The following is a 15,591-nucleotide window of genomic DNA, read 5'->3' on the forward strand; positions in this document are numbered from 1 at the left end:
ATATCTTCAAAGGGGGAAGCCATCATCCTTTTAACAAATTCACCTACGTTATACAGCATTTTCATTGGATTTGACAGAATAAACAGTTAGATCATTTTATATTATGTTTGCTGATTCCTTTGAGTGCAAACAGTAAACATAATTTACAAAGATTCTCAAATATCAAAAGATATCCAGTTCACTTATGCATTTCATTTGAAGCTGGTGGCTAGAGGTGCAGCTCTCTGAACAATTTAAAACAACAATTTAAACTTAATATAAGATTTATCTTTATTAACAAATGTATATCAATCAATATAACAGCAGTCAAATCATGTTTTAAAAACTCAATACCTTAGATTTGTTTTCTCAAAGTGTGTTTGTATGGCAAAGGAACATGCTGTGTAATGCTGCTCTCTCATTTGCTTTGACTATTCTCTTCATTGTCATGTGACTAAAAACATACCCAGGTCCTCCATCACAGCATTGAAAGGAAACTGTAAAGTAAAATAGTGAAAGCAAAGAAAAGGAAGACACAGCGCTAAATCAACAGGTCAAAATGAAGAAACACACTGGTCTTAAAAACATCTTTAACATCACAGTATTGTTCCAGTTGATTGTTAGAGTTTGACCTGGCGTCATACTGTTTCAGTCACTAAGACACATCTCTCAAATGGAGACAGCTGGGAGTTTATAGTTTTTAGAGCTCAGTATTGTTAACACCTGTAATCTTATGATTGTTGCTAGTTTCAAACTTGTGGTACCTGAAAAATTCCCTCAAAGTTCATGATTTCATTTCAAAATGTATTATCTCCTTTTTCTTTCATGGTGGGCATTCACATACCGTTAAACTTTTCTAATTTAAACTTAAAGGTTTTAATACTAACATTTTTCCGGCAATACTAATTAAATGATCAAAACTGCAGTGTCATTGTGAGCAAATGGGTGTTGCCAATAAATGCAACATTTGCATTAGATTCCCATTAAATGTTTGGGCTATCACAAAAATCTAATTAGCATTATATTGAATCAATGTTGTATGTGGAAAGCAAGAAGTAAGTCACAAATCATCTTTGCAAAACTCATAATCACTAGTCAATCATAGTTGTTGTTCATAAATCCCACCAATCTGTCCTTAGTTACAGGTATTATTATTTCAAACCTGAAATGTTGTCACATCAAATTGAATGTGACATAAATCCTATAAAGCAGAAGCAGAACAAACAGAGCTCAGAATGAACTGTTAGATTTCGGGGAAGAAGAATTGCATTACATATGCAGGATTTTCTAATCTAATGTGGGACATGTGTGGCCTGTAAACCAGGAGTGTTTAATATGTGTTTGTAATCCACTTCATAATGAGGATGTTATTTCCCAGCCTAAACCCGAGTGAGGTGAATATGTGTCTGATTAGAACTGAGAGGAAGCTAAGAGAAATGGCATTCAGGGATACAAGAAGCTATGCTGAGACAGTGACATGTGTCCTCAGCCAATGAGACCACCCGAGTTAACCTTTAATCCTAAAAACATCTCGCTAAATGTCAACTGCTGCACGATGAGTTGCTTTACATTCTGTGCAAAACCAACATAACTGTGGTTAAGACTAGTTGTGCTGCTTTACATTGTTAATTTACAAAAGTATAATAGTTGGTTAATTGTTGATGTGCTTGCAAGCAAAATCTATGTATGCCAAAAATAAGACCATGGTGATATACATTGAATAATACGTGTAATAAAGTATGATTTCTATAGTGCAGGCCAAAAACAACAACAAGCAAACCTGAGTTTACTGAACTCATAATAACCCCTGTCCTCAGATTACACGAGTGAAGTGTCTCATGAAAATTGTTCCCCAGAAACAAATTATAAGGGAACTAAAAAGGATCACAACCATCAAATATTCAAACTGGGACAGGTGGAATTTGAAATTGTGCAAACGTTATCCCACTTGCTAACCTCTCCACCAAGGAAGGGAAAAAGCTGTGCGTGCAGAGAAAGGGAGAAATCAAAGCCAAAACAAGCGGAAATAAAAGGTTAAAGGACGTAATGTTCTCACATAACTTTAGTCATTCTGAAACAATTCCAACTTGACGAAACATATACATGCATGTTTGTGAACTTGATATGATACAAAAGCAAAAGAAGACAGCAGACAGTAAGCAACTGATGGCCTGAGTGTAAAACAACTTGAATAACATTTTGTGGGAACACTTAAAAACAAAATGGAAACATGAATAAATCAAGTTATTATTATTTTTTTAAATACATGAATACATACAAAAGTGGTAAGAAGAAGTTCTCTCATGTTTCTTTGCACTCTTAATATGAAAATTACCAAAACATTTTACAGAACCCTCCCAACCCTACATGCAGTTGTTCATAATAATACGACAAACAAGCCTTAACAAGCCTCTTGCTGACGTATTCACAATATCATGGCATGACAATTACCTTTTTGTTCCACACAAAACAATGTAACAGTTTTTTTGCAAAAAAAGCAAGGCCAAGATGGTCAAGTGTCATGATGTCAGAAGTCAACAACCATCTGTCATCATAGGAAAGGGTTTCAAAAGTATTCTTCCAATTAAGACTAAAATGTCCATGAGCTCTACATTAAAACTACTGAAAACACTCAACTCTTTATTAAAAAGCATTTCTTTTTTGATTGTAACAATGCAGTTCAACACATTCAGACATATTTCTTGTTGGCCCAGTGATTAATGTAGTCCTCTGAAGACAACAATAACAACACAAATGTGTAGGTGCGTTTATAACAGTCTTTGATCAAGTCCCCGAGTGTGTTAATACTTGTTATGCCATTCGCACTGACCAACACTCACCTCCTCGATGTCCAAGTTTTTTCGGGATTTGTAAATAAATTCTCCAATTGCTACAAAAACTGAGAGGACGAGTCCGGCAGCCAGCACAATAAAGATTCCGCCAATGTTCTCCACACCCAGAGCACTGGCCTCTTTGCTGTCCTCCTCTGGGCAGCCATTTCCTCTCCACCATTTCTCCTTCATCATGTGCAGCTTCCCTTCCTCCTGAAGCTGCAAGATGGCGATGGTGACCTTGTCTCTGTAAGGGGAACCTAAAAACAGCAGCCGGATCAAATCATTATTACAGTCAAAACCAGCGTCATAACCTTTGGGTTTTTTGTTTTGTAGACAGATAGGGAGCATTTTCTGGTTATCATTGTTATTTTGTAGTTTGTTTTTCATGTCTCTTACCAATTGGGGTTCCCACTCCATAGCCCTTTGAATCTATCAAGCCTCCAATCTGTGTGAGGTTGCAGTTACGCTGGCTGATGTACTCGATGCTGGTCGATTCCATCAGAAGAGCATAGTCTGTGGTGAGAACCCTCTGAATCCCCTCCCGGTTGTTTTTCACCAAGGCCGTATTTTTCCTACTGCTCATGAACGCCCACATTTTTTCGTAAGTTGAGATCTTAGATTTCTGTTAAATAAGAATTGGAAAGTTTAGAACAATGCATTATGGTAGTCAAGGGAGCAACAACAACACAGACCTTTGCACAAAACAGACAATGTGGATGCATGGTCATTGGTTGAGGCTTTTATGTAATATTTCAAATAATTTTGGAGTCTAAAGCAACCATCCTGATGAATTGCAGGAGATTGGATGGGACAAGTTTGTACACATTTGCCCAAGTTGATTCCATTTTCTCTGAAGAATAATACATCCTTGAATCTTTATAGAAGATTTGGCCAGAGGCTTTTCTTAATCTGCATGTATGAGGAAGTTAACCCTTGACCCTCCTTTTTATCCCGAACCCAACCCATCACACAGCACTTGTCACGTTGCGGTAATGACTTATGGCTCAAGGGTAAAACTTGTCAGGATTATTAAACTCAAAAGTGGTGTTCTTGTTTGCATCCCCATTGTTGTAAAGGTACATTTACCATTTGCTGTACAATGAAAGAAGATTACCTTAAAAAAGGTCATGGTGGAGCCGTCTCTTACAGCACCGTACTCTATTTTCGTTTGCTTGGCCAAGTCATCTGCAGAGTCGATTGGTGAGTCCATCCTCTCCACAGTGAGGAAGGCAGCCAAGTTGGCAGTGTATGAGGAGATTATGATCAGCGTAAAGAACCACCATATTCCACCAACTATCCTCGTAGAGAGGGCCTTAGGCATCAGCTCAGATCCTGTAAGATAACAACACAAGGTACATTAGGAATTCCACAAACAAATACATAAGTCAAAGATAGTAAAGGAGGTGACAAAAATAGCAATGCCACTGATTATCTTATTTATTTAAAGGCAGGCCACACATATTATAATAATTATGCATGAAGGAGATGGGTGAAGGTGATCTACCAAAGGTATGAACACAGCATAACAACATAATACTATTATAATTGCAGGGAGTGTACCTTGCTGCATAAGTGCTCCAACTCCAAACCAGACACTGTTTATTAGAGTGAAGTTGTTTTCGACCACATCCGAGTCTGGGTTGCAGGGGTGAGGGTTGTACCACTCATAAGGAGTAAACCTGAGGAAGAAGAATCAAAAAGAAACAATAAATTATACAACAAACAAAACTCCTTCTGACCAAAGACACATACAAATAAACTACTGTTGCTAGTTATTGCAGCAGTGTGCAAACAAATCTATAGGTCCTTGTTGCAGCCAAAATAAATGCAATGCATTCAGGAATTATAAATAGTTAGAGGAAATTGAAAAAACATTTTTGGCCAAACAATGTGAATTAAAGTGCAATAAACCATGACAAAAAAAACAGACAAAGAATTGTATACACACAAAAATCTTCATTCATTTAAATGTTCTTTATGCTTTACCTGGCAATAACAAAGAGCACACAGCTGACACCCAGGCATGCCAGTAGCACATACATCCAGATATCAGGAGACAGAGGGTTGAGGAAGGAGAACACCCCTGGATTGGTGCCGTTGGGTTTGTGGTAGAGGATGCTGATTCCCAGCGTCATGAAGGGTTTGGAGAAATCTATCACCTTTTCCCTCACATATGTGATAGTGAGAGGGGCCACAGCGAGGTCAGCCACCTGGTACAGAAGCATCAGGCAGAACCGGAGTCAGAAACAGATGGTACTGCGGATCATATGGATATTCTCTCACATATCATATTGACTGCTACTCACATGGTCAATGAGTTCTCGCACCATGCCGTTCCACTCCCCCTTGTCATTCTGAGCTCCATATTTGCCATCAGTCACCAACTTCACCTCATAGGAGAAGCCCAAAATGTTGGAGAGCTCTTTGAGCAGGTCGAGGCAGTAGCCCTCAAAGCGATCATTTCCATACAAGGGCTTATCAGATTTCTTATGCATGACATAGGGATTTTCCTGGATCGAGGCAGAAAACCGACTTTATTCGTTTTTGTCAAGATATTCATGAATGAATGCTGTCTGATAATAACTTGAGATCCTACCAGAATAGTTGTGACAATGAGTGTCCTGTTGGCCATTGAGTCGGTTACATTTGTGGATGAGTCCTTGTTGCTTTCTGTTAAATTAAGGCCTGTTTGAGAGTTCCACACGCCAATCTGTAAAGAATAAGATATTTAAATAATCACACATTTGTCAAAGATAAATAGTTGCCCAGGTCAGGCTTACTGGAACAAGGTAAGGAATGTAAAAGGGGGGGGAAACAAGCACGAGGAATCAGAATACATTCAAAGTCCAAACAGAGATGAGAGAGAGTGGTAAAGGAAAAAAAGGAAAAGTTATAAAACACAACATCTGAAATGAAGCTTGAAATTCCATGTCCAGTGCAGAAATGTTGAACATTTCTTTCCACCGGTTCCTAAAACTTATTTTTAAGAAGAAGGGGAGACATCACACTGAAGGTAGAGAAAATTCATTTAAAAAAAGGTCATATTTGATTAGTCTGCTAGGGCAGCTAAAGTACAAACCTTTTTCCACACTTTATTCAGGCGATTGTTGCCCGCGATTGTCTTGCAGAAATAATAAAGAGAAAGCATTTTAATGATAAGGTCCTGAACTTAAAGTCAAAAACAATGATGATGAATTTGCGATTGAAGACAAAAAATACAATAAATACATCTGGGTATAACCCTTCTTTGGTTTGAAATTACAACCTGTACTTTCAATTGTATTAACCAAGGTTTGATTTCTTTGTTGTGAAGAAAAATAATGACTTCCCTAATTTGAGGGCAGCATTGTCAATGTTATTAAAGGAACATCTGCACACCTTCAAATGGCAGCTACAAAACTAATTGCCAAAGGCTGTGTATCAAAACAGTTGCATGTTTTTTTCTTTGGCATAATTGCTACACCGGTTTTCAATACTGACACTGTATATTGTTCACAGTGATTAGCAGTGACCCTGTTTGTCTATGCTCTGCTATGAATGTCCACAATAACAGCCTGTAATAATAGACTCGGGTCAGATAGTTCACCTTCTCCAAGCCATCTTCCTTGAGGCTGATGACATCTAAATCAAATTCTTTCCGCAGGCCGTCCGTCTTGTTTACAATTATTTGTCCCGTCAAGCCGTTCCATTGTGCCTGTGGCACAGAGAGAACAGAAAACAAAACCTATGAGTCCCTCAGCTTTTGTTGTCACACACATAAATGCAAAGTCAAGCAGAAGCCTGGAAAATGTGAAACAAACATGAATAATTGATGAGTGCTACGCTAGGCAAAGAACATTGACACTGGCTAACTGCATCTTATTGGACATTAGCATTGGCTGGATCCCCAGTGGAAATATGAAGTATCCCTGAGCATATTACATGGTGGACAGTGATGTAAATGGAGCAGGTAGCATGGCCTCCGTGTGTGTGTGTGTGTGTGTGTGTGTGTGTGTGTGTGTGTGTGTGTGTGTGTGTGTGTGTGTGTGTGTGTGTGTGTGTGTGTGTGTGTGTGTGTGTGTGTGTGTGTGTGTGTGTGTGTGTGTGTGTGTGTGTGTGTGTGTGTGTGTGTGTGTGTGTGTGTGTGTGTGTGTGTGTGTGTGTGTGTGTGTGTGTGTGTGTGTGTGTGTGTGTGTGTGTGTGTGTGTGTGTGTGTGTGTGTGTGTGTGTGTGTGTGTGTGTGTGTGTGTGTGTGGAGCGGCGGGTGGGCAGCAGGGCTCAGAGATATTTGAAAGCAGTTGATAATGCTGTGAGCTCAGCTGAATAACATGCAGGTTTAGTCTCTATTACAGAGGGTTTAGAGAAATGGGCTGCATCCTTTTTCTTTATGTGAAGATGGCATATATGCAAATCATTATACCAACTGAAATTTGCCAATGTTGAGCCCTTGGCATTTTTGTCTGGCTGTGAATCAAAGCGTGCCAAACATATAATTAAAGGAGCAGTCAACCCCAAAACAAATAAACAGAATTTATTGGGGGCATTTGGAGTGACACAAGCCAAATGCCACTGATGATCACATGGCTTTACACCACCACAAACTCATACCAATGTTTTGGGGACGAATGGCACCTTTTGGTTTATCATCTTGTTCTTTTATACTTCAAATCTTAAAGCTTTGGTTGCAATGCAGCCCTTTGTAATAATGAAGTAGCATTTGTTTTACTCAAGTGTTGTTTTGTTAATTGTGTTGTATTGTACAACTGGTTCAGAATACATTTGTTTTACTTCCTGTTGATTGAATGGTTTAGCCCCAAAATACATTTCTGACCTCCTGCTAAATTATGAACCATCCAGATCTCTCAGGTCTTCAGGGACTGGCCAGCTTTCTGTCCCCAGAGTCAGAACTAGACATGGAGAAGCAGCGTTCAGTTATTATGCTCCAAATATCTGGAACAAACTCCCAGAAACCTGCAGGTCCGCTGCAACTCTGACTACTTTTAAATCCAGGCTGAAGACTTTTCTTTTTGTCGCTGCTTTTAATTGAACTATTCACATCTTAAACTGCACTTTAACTTTTATCCATGTATTTTTTCTTTTAATGTTTATTTTATTATCTTTTCTTTTTAATGACTGATTTTAAATGCCATTTTCTTAATGTCTTTCATTTTTTGTAAAGCACTTTGAATTGCCTTGTGTTGAAAAGTGCTATATAAATAAACTTGCCTTGCCTTGCCTTGAATAGATTTGTCTTCAGTAACACACTCATTTCTGTTTAAATAAAAATAAATGTTATGTATGAATTAAAGATCAATTAATATAACTGAGTGTGGTACATGGCCAGAAAGAAACAGAAGATTGAAGATTAAACTTGATTAAACTTAAACATCACGTTTTCCCCTTCAATAAGTGTCATCCGTTTCCTATGCAAAGGTCTCTCACACCACATAGGTTAGGGTATCGCTTGGTGAAGTTGCTGTTTGATTAGACCGCTTCACACAGTCTTATTGCACACAGCTGTGAGGCCTACTGGACTCCTAAATCCAGATTTGTTCATGTCATTAAGTCCCTTTTAAAATCCCCACTAATCAAAAGGGTCTCTGTCTGACCATGTGTTGGTGTCATTACTGTACATGTAGTGATGACATGAATCTGCTCGGATTGGAGACTCCAGATGATAGAAAGGATGAGAATGACCTTCAGCACGAAGACCTCACTGATAATCCCTGAATAAACTAGACGGACGAGCATTGTGAGAAAAACTCATTTGGCTCTTCTGCTCCTCCCTCAGGACCCTTTACACCACCCTCACACACGAACATGCCCTGCGAGTACATTGTTAAGTTAAGGAGAATAGTCCAAGTGCACAACCTTGTTTTCTTGAGTTGTGAGTTTTACTTGAAACTCTCTCTGCAAAACCTAACTTTTAGTATTGGGCTAAATATGTGCTACAGCATTGATTCCTGCAGGGAGCATTGTCTGTTTGCCTTCCCTCCTCCATGAGAGCAGTGCAGGGGGAGACACAGAGCAGCACCCCTAGATTCTTGCTTAAGGGCACCTAATCCAGTTAACAGTTATAAAACACAATCTGAACGACCATTTCAGTGTTTTAAATGTCTTTGATTAATTTAAACTATTCGAGTATATGATGCTAAACAACAATACACACATTTGAAATGTATTTTCCAACAGCCTGGCAGTCATTAGTGTCTGAACAGTATCAAATGCAGAGACTTCAAAATCCACCATAATTAACATAATGTCTAAATTGAGTAACCCAATGATACCCAAGTATCATGGGAACAAAATAAGACTTGGCAGCTATGCTTGAGTCCCAACAGTATTACTACTTAATGATGACTAATAAAATAAGGACAGACAATATGTTCACATTAATAGACTATATACATTTCAAGCCTCAGAGGTGGACACAAATCGTCATGGTTTCTAGCAGCTATTAATATGAGTTCCAATATAAATCCTGTTTGCTTGCCACTAACCTCTGCTGTCATTTCAGTCCCTGATTTGTAGTTAATGGGACACAAATATATATATATATATATATATATATAAAACACCATTATGCTCCTTTTCAATGAATGCATTGTAATAAAAACAAGCCTTATGAAAAAATAGTCTGGAGGTTTATCGAGTAGAAGACAGAGTGTAGGAATATGCGCTGTTAATCATATTCGCTCATATTCTACACTTCAATGTGTTTATGTATGAATGCTGATTACATGTCTTAATACAGACAATATCTGCCGAGGCTTCACATCACACTCTGGGCTCTTTCTTTCCATTGCCCTTCAATATTCCACACCATACCATACCACACCACCTGGTATATGTTCCATGTTTTTCAAACTGTCAGTGTTCACATTTAAATGTACTTCTGTGTTCATTGTGTTTTCTCTTGTCTGCTGTCAGATCAATAGTTTATGAAGAATTTAATAATGGATGTGTTTTTTAATTACCTAAGATCTACACTCGAGAAAACATTCAAAACAATGAGTATCTAGAGTTACATTTTGAAAATATATATTATAAATTGGGTGCTAGTTGGGGCATACTTATTTATTATCTCATGCATTGTGCAATAGACATTCATACAGCTCTCAACAGTCAGATCTCAACAGTTCCTTTCTGACTGCCCACTAATCTGAGCATCATCCCTATCTCATGAGAAAATTACTTAGAACATTATCTTCACCCACACGTTATTCCTCATCACTTCTGATCTGCTAACTCTATTGTTTTGCTTCTGCAACTAAGGAAATTAAATGGAGGCAGCACGCTGTGAAGTGGATGGATAGATGGATGGAAGAAGAGGAATGGCTGTTTTCACATTCATAAGCCAAACTTACATCTTTGAGCATGTTCATAAAGCGCGATCCAAAGCGCCAGGGTTTGTGTCGGTGGCACTGAAGCGAGCTGACGGTGATCTGGGAGGTGCGCTGCGAGGCAGCAGCCACCATGTAGACAGCGTCATACATCAGAGCTGCTTCGGTCTGAAAGAGAAATGCAGCCGTCAGCATCCATCAGCGGGATAACCTCATGCCCTTATCACATCAGGACGGCTGATGTTCATGCACATAACCTTCTGGTTTCTAAAAAAGTTCAGCTTCAGTTTCACAAAACTACAGGCAACCACAAGCAGCCACAGAAGTGTTTCTGACTGAAATGTGGGCATTGAAGGTCTTGTGCAGCTTCCATAAATAGACTACATGTTCAAACATTTATGTATAATATCTCAGTCATTGTGTTGAAATGTAGCAAATGGCATTCTCTGATACAATAGTATCGTTTTTAGCAAAGGTTGAAAGGCAAAGTTAGAAAATGCGAAAAATAATAAAATGTGAGTTCAACTGAACTTTTTTCCTTCTGATAGTGAGATGTTTTAAAAAACGATGTTCATTCCATACTTTCAAAATACGTAAGCAACTGGAAGGATTTAATGATTTATTCAATTGTGCTAACTACAGTAGCTTACACACATAAACCAAATAATGACAAACTAACGCTGTTCGCCAACTTTCCTCTACTGACAAGCTCAAACTGTCCATATATTTTCCATTTATTAAATATAGAAATTATTAACTTTCAGTGTCCTTTTGAGCATGTTGCTTAAAGTACGTGAACAATCAGAAGAGCAGCAGTGGGGACATTGTTAAGACGGGCTTCCCCACTGGGCCCCTGCCCTTGAAGAACATTTGGCATGAGGAATGAAAAGAGGAAGGTGAAGTCACTCACTGTCATCATCCCCTCCATCATTCCAGTCTCAGCTTTAGAAGGAGCCTGCAGCCGCTCCATGGCCCACCTCTCCACCACCGAGGCCACATGCGGGCTGTCTATGTTGAGCAGTCTGAAGCCCGTCATGTTGACCCCACTATAGCGGTACGGCTCCAAGTCGAGGGCAAACAGGTCCTGTAGAGGTACAACATCATCAGCAAAGAATCAATTTGATTCTACTCAAAATTACCCACAAGTAGATGTAAGTTACTAAGCAAAGGCAAAGGGACTGTTGATTAAAACAGAGGAACAATATGCTGCATAATACTATGGAATTATGCCAAGTGCACTGAAAACATCCAGCAATCTTGTTATAAAACAAACCACAGATGTTTGAGTTCATCTGCATAATCTTTGCTGAGAATTGCTAGGTGCCTACACACATTTCATCTTGCGTAGGATAATAAGATACTTAATGAAGACAATAGAAAAACTGTAATTATGAGCAAATCCATCAGGTTTTTCAATTCAGTTTCAGAGAGAAACTCTTTCCTGTAAATATAATGTGAAATGTTTTCTTACCAGTGTGGTGAAGAAGAAGTGGTAATATTCAGTCATCATCCCCATGGACAAGATCTAAACGGGATGAGAAATTAACGGTTCATAGTTTCTCCCCCGACTACACAATCATGTTTTTCTCCAGCCAGCATAAAATATATTTTCTTTCATCCACATCCATACCAAGAGACTTGCAAATTAGGCATTCCAGCCATTTTATGAATTGCCTCATTTAGTTTTGTTTGCATGGTTTGGATTAACAAGTTTCCAAGTGATTATATGTCACAATTTGCTCATGGAGGCATAGTGTTTCCAATTAATCTTACATGCAGCTTTTGGTTTGAAATGTCTATGTCTGGCTCAAAAATAAGCTCTGCTCGGATCTGGAAATGATCATAAGATTTCTAAAGGGGATAGAATTAGACTAATCTTGCACATAGTGAACATTAAACAAAAAAGCACTGAAGAAACACCAAAATAACACAGCAACTTCTCTCCACTGAAGAATTCAAATTGGATTTCAAAGAGCATGTTGTATTTTAGGTGTCAAGATGTCAATTAAACCCTGAGGCCCTCAGGACAATGACCTCTGTCCAGTGTGGTGGCAGATGTTTGGGATAATTCACCTGTTTGAGAACATCAGCTGAAGTTTGGTAAGAGCAGTCAAAGATGACGTAGAACTCCTTTCCCTTCTTCATCTCCTTTAATAGAGGACGGGCATCTTTACTTCCAGTTGGCAGCTGGCGGATCTTGATTTTAATGCTGTATCTGGATGGAGCTTTGATCAACTCTTGCAAACGAATCAGTCCTTAAATTAAAAGATAGCAAAATTGTGATTAGGGTCAACAAGCAAATATTTACAAAAAACCCAAATCTGGATAGTAGGTTACTCCAAGACAGTGGAAGTAAAACTATGTGATTAAACATAATCAGATTTTGATTGTCTTTGAGTGTTTAGGTTTCATGGTTTTGAAATTGCAAAAAATGCATCTGCTTCAGTGACTGGGTTATTAAGCTACAACTTTACACAGTGCTTTCTAAAGACATAGCTGAAGCTAACCTCAGCTATGTCTTTATGAGACCAAACAAAAAACTGCATAATCCATCTGACAACAAATCTGTCGATAAACCGAGATGTGCTCTTAGATACAATACGATGAGATCAAATAAGAGAAGGTTAATTTGATGCATGTCAATTATGCTGCAGGATTGGATAGGCTCCTGCATAAAATCTAGAGTATTTAGTAAAAATAGCAAAACAGCCCACAAATTTGAGATGAGTGGAGTCAAACTCCAAACCTTTATTGGTTTGCTCCACTGGTCTCACCATCCCTCATCTGTCCAGCCTCAATCTCCACATCTCTTATCACCTGGCCATCATCATGGACATCAACATCCCCATCCCCGACCCAAAAGAAAAAACGCACAATAACCTACAGAAATCTCAAATCCATCTCACCTTCAGCAATCACTGCCTCCATTACCTGCAAGATGTCTGTCTGTCTCCCCCCCCCCACTTTCTGAAAACCCATCTGAACTTGTGGACTATTATAACAGCACCCTCTCCTTCTGTCTCAATGAACTGGCCCCCACAAAAAAAAAAATGTCTCTTTCATACACTGGCCGCCCTCTGGTATACCCCCGAACTCCACCAAATTAAATCAAGGAAACGTCAACACAAGAAAACCACACAGTCCATCTTCAAATCTACAAAGACTATCTCCAGCAGTACAGTAATGCACTCAAAGCAGCCCGGTCTAATACTACTACTACTACTCACAACTCATTCAGTCTGGCTCCACCATCAGCAAACTTCTCAAACCCTGTGACAACGCCACCTCATCCTTCACCACCGAACAGTGCAACTCCTTCCTCTCGTTTTTCCAAACCAAAATCAGCAACATTTACAGCAATCTGACACCCTCATCAGCACCCCCACCTCCCCTCCTGGCTCCCCTTCACCTCACAGCCCCTGTCCCACTTCTCCACTGTGACCCCCATGCAACTGTCCGACTTCATGACTGGAATTAACTCCACCTGCACACTTGACCCAATGCCCTCCAAATTTGTTAAAGAGAGCCTCCCTGCCATCTCCCAACTCATTGCCACCATCATTAACTCCTCCCTCAGATCTGGATCAGTTCCCCCCTCTCTCAAACTGGCTGCTGTCACACCCATTCTCAAAAGACCTGGACTCACACCTGACATCATGTCCAACTTCCGGCCCATCTCAAATCTCCCCTTTCTGTCAAAAATACTTGAACGTGTCATTGCCTCACAACTTAAATCCCACCTCTGCTCCAATGACCTCTTTGAGCCATTTCAATCCGGTTTCCGATCAAAACACAGCACCGAAACAGCTCTTCTGAAAATCACAAATGACCTACTCCTCTCCTCTGACTCCGGCAACCTGAACATCCTCATCTTCCTCGACCTCACTGCATTCAACACTATCAACCACGCCATCCTGCTGTCCCTCCTCGAATCATCACTCAACATCACCGACACTGCACTCTCCTGGCTGAAATCCTACCTCACCGACAGACATCAGTTTATCAACATCAACAACTGCACCGCCTCCACTGCTCCTCTGTCCCAAGGCGTCCCCCAGGGTTCGGTGCTTGGCCCCCTCCTCTTCATCCTCTACATGCTCCCCCTTGGCAAACATAATTAGTCGCCACAACCTTCAATTTCACTGCTACTCCGATGACATCCGACTTTATATCTCAACAAAAACCATCACCCCCACAACACACTCCACTGTCACCAACTGTCTCTCAGAAATAAAAGCATGGATGCAAACAAACTATCTCCAACTGAACAGTGCCAAATCAGACATCATCATCATCGGCCCCCCATCCCGTACCAAAGCCATCCAGAATTTCAACTTCACCATTGACAGCCACACTCTATCCCCCCCCTCACATCCGCAAACTCGGAGTCATCTTCGACAGTCAGCTCAAATTCAACCACCACATCAATCACATCACCAGGACCGCCTTTTTCCACCTCAAAAACATTGTCCGTCTCCGCCCATCACTCTCCTCCTCTGCTGCTGAAACCCTGATTCATGCATTCATCACATCACAACTCGACTAATAGCATCCTCTACTACGGCATACCATCCAACCTCCTCAATAAACTCCAACATATCCAGAACTCTGCTGCCCGCCTCCTCACCCACACCCGCTCCCGAGAACACATCACTCCCGTCCTCCAGAACCTCCACTGGCTTCCCGTCCGTCAAATAATCAACTTCAAAGTCCTCCTCATTACTCACAAAGCCCTCAACAATCAGCCCCTCCCCCCCTACCTCACAGACCTGCTGCACCACCACACCCCTTCCCGCTGCCTCCGCTCATCCGAAGCCAACCTCCTATCCATCCCCACCCGCACCAATCACCGGACCTGGGGGGACAGAGCCGTCGATGCCCCCTCCCTCTGGAACTCACTCCCACAACAGAGACTGCACTGACCTCACCACCTTCAAAAAACTCACAAAAACTCACCTCTTCAATCTGGCTTTTAATGTGTGATTGTTTTTGTATTATTTGACTTTAACTATATAATTATTTGTTGTTCCTTTCTTTTCTTTTCACTATATCTGTAAAGCGTCTTTGAGCACCTGTAAAAGCGCTAACAAAATAAATCTATTATTATTATTCAACCCAGTCTCACGGCATTTCGTGTTCACCAACACGATTTTTAATCTATTGATTCGTTTTCACCAACACGATTTGCCCCTTTTTTTTTGTGTTGCACAGCACGATTTTAAAAGCAATGTATTTACTGGTAACGTGTTTCGTGCCTGCAGGCTGCAGCACGTCTTTTTCTCCGGTCGGGTCGTGGAAGACCGGAAGCTGTGTGGTTCATAAAAACATGTTCTTACTCAATATCAAGCCACAATTATTGCTTTTATTTTAAATCGTATAATTTCGAACTTTTGTTGCCGTCTGTGAGGAAAATAAATGGGGGTTCAGAGCCTCAGGATACTGAAATCTGTATTTTT

At 40.1% G+C, this 15,591-nt stretch overlaps 1 protein-coding gene across 2 annotated transcripts in view; it reads right to left on the bottom strand.

Annotated features, from left to right (window-relative positions):
- Positions 1 to 305: 305 nt before the first annotated feature.
- Positions 306 to 15,591, bottom strand: part of LOC117457890 (glutamate receptor ionotropic, kainate 1) — a 35,381-nt gene continuing 20,095 nt past the window's right edge. The window contains exons 4-16 of one of the 2 annotated variants that reach the window (XM_034098148.2): positions 12,209 to 12,390; positions 11,607 to 11,660; positions 11,046 to 11,219; positions 10,160 to 10,303; positions 6,400 to 6,507; positions 5,893 to 5,934; positions 5,410 to 5,523; positions 5,120 to 5,323; positions 4,800 to 5,023; positions 4,374 to 4,492; positions 3,928 to 4,145; positions 3,210 to 3,435; positions 306 to 3,070 (exon numbers count right to left, since the gene is read on the bottom strand). In XM_034098148.2, the coding sequence (XP_033954039.1) occupies positions 2,781 to 3,070; positions 3,210 to 3,435; positions 3,928 to 4,145; positions 4,374 to 4,492; positions 4,800 to 5,023; positions 5,120 to 5,323; positions 5,410 to 5,523; positions 5,893 to 5,934; positions 6,400 to 6,507; positions 10,160 to 10,303; positions 11,046 to 11,219; positions 11,607 to 11,660; positions 12,209 to 12,390 (2,099 nt within the window). In that variant the 3' untranslated portion in view covers positions 306 to 2,780. The remainder of the gene's footprint in view (positions 3,071 to 3,209; positions 3,436 to 3,927; positions 4,146 to 4,373; positions 4,493 to 4,799; positions 5,024 to 5,119; positions 5,324 to 5,409; positions 5,524 to 5,892; positions 5,935 to 6,399; positions 6,508 to 10,159; positions 10,304 to 11,045; positions 11,220 to 11,606; positions 11,661 to 12,208; positions 12,391 to 15,591) is intronic. The other variant, XM_034098149.2, reaches the window with a different exon arrangement.

This window comes from Pseudochaenichthys georgianus, chromosome 13 (assembly GCF_902827115.2).
Source record: "Pseudochaenichthys georgianus chromosome 13, fPseGeo1.2, whole genome shotgun sequence".
In the NCBI taxonomy this organism is placed as follows: Eukaryota; Metazoa; Chordata; class Actinopteri; order Perciformes; family Channichthyidae; genus Pseudochaenichthys; species Pseudochaenichthys georgianus.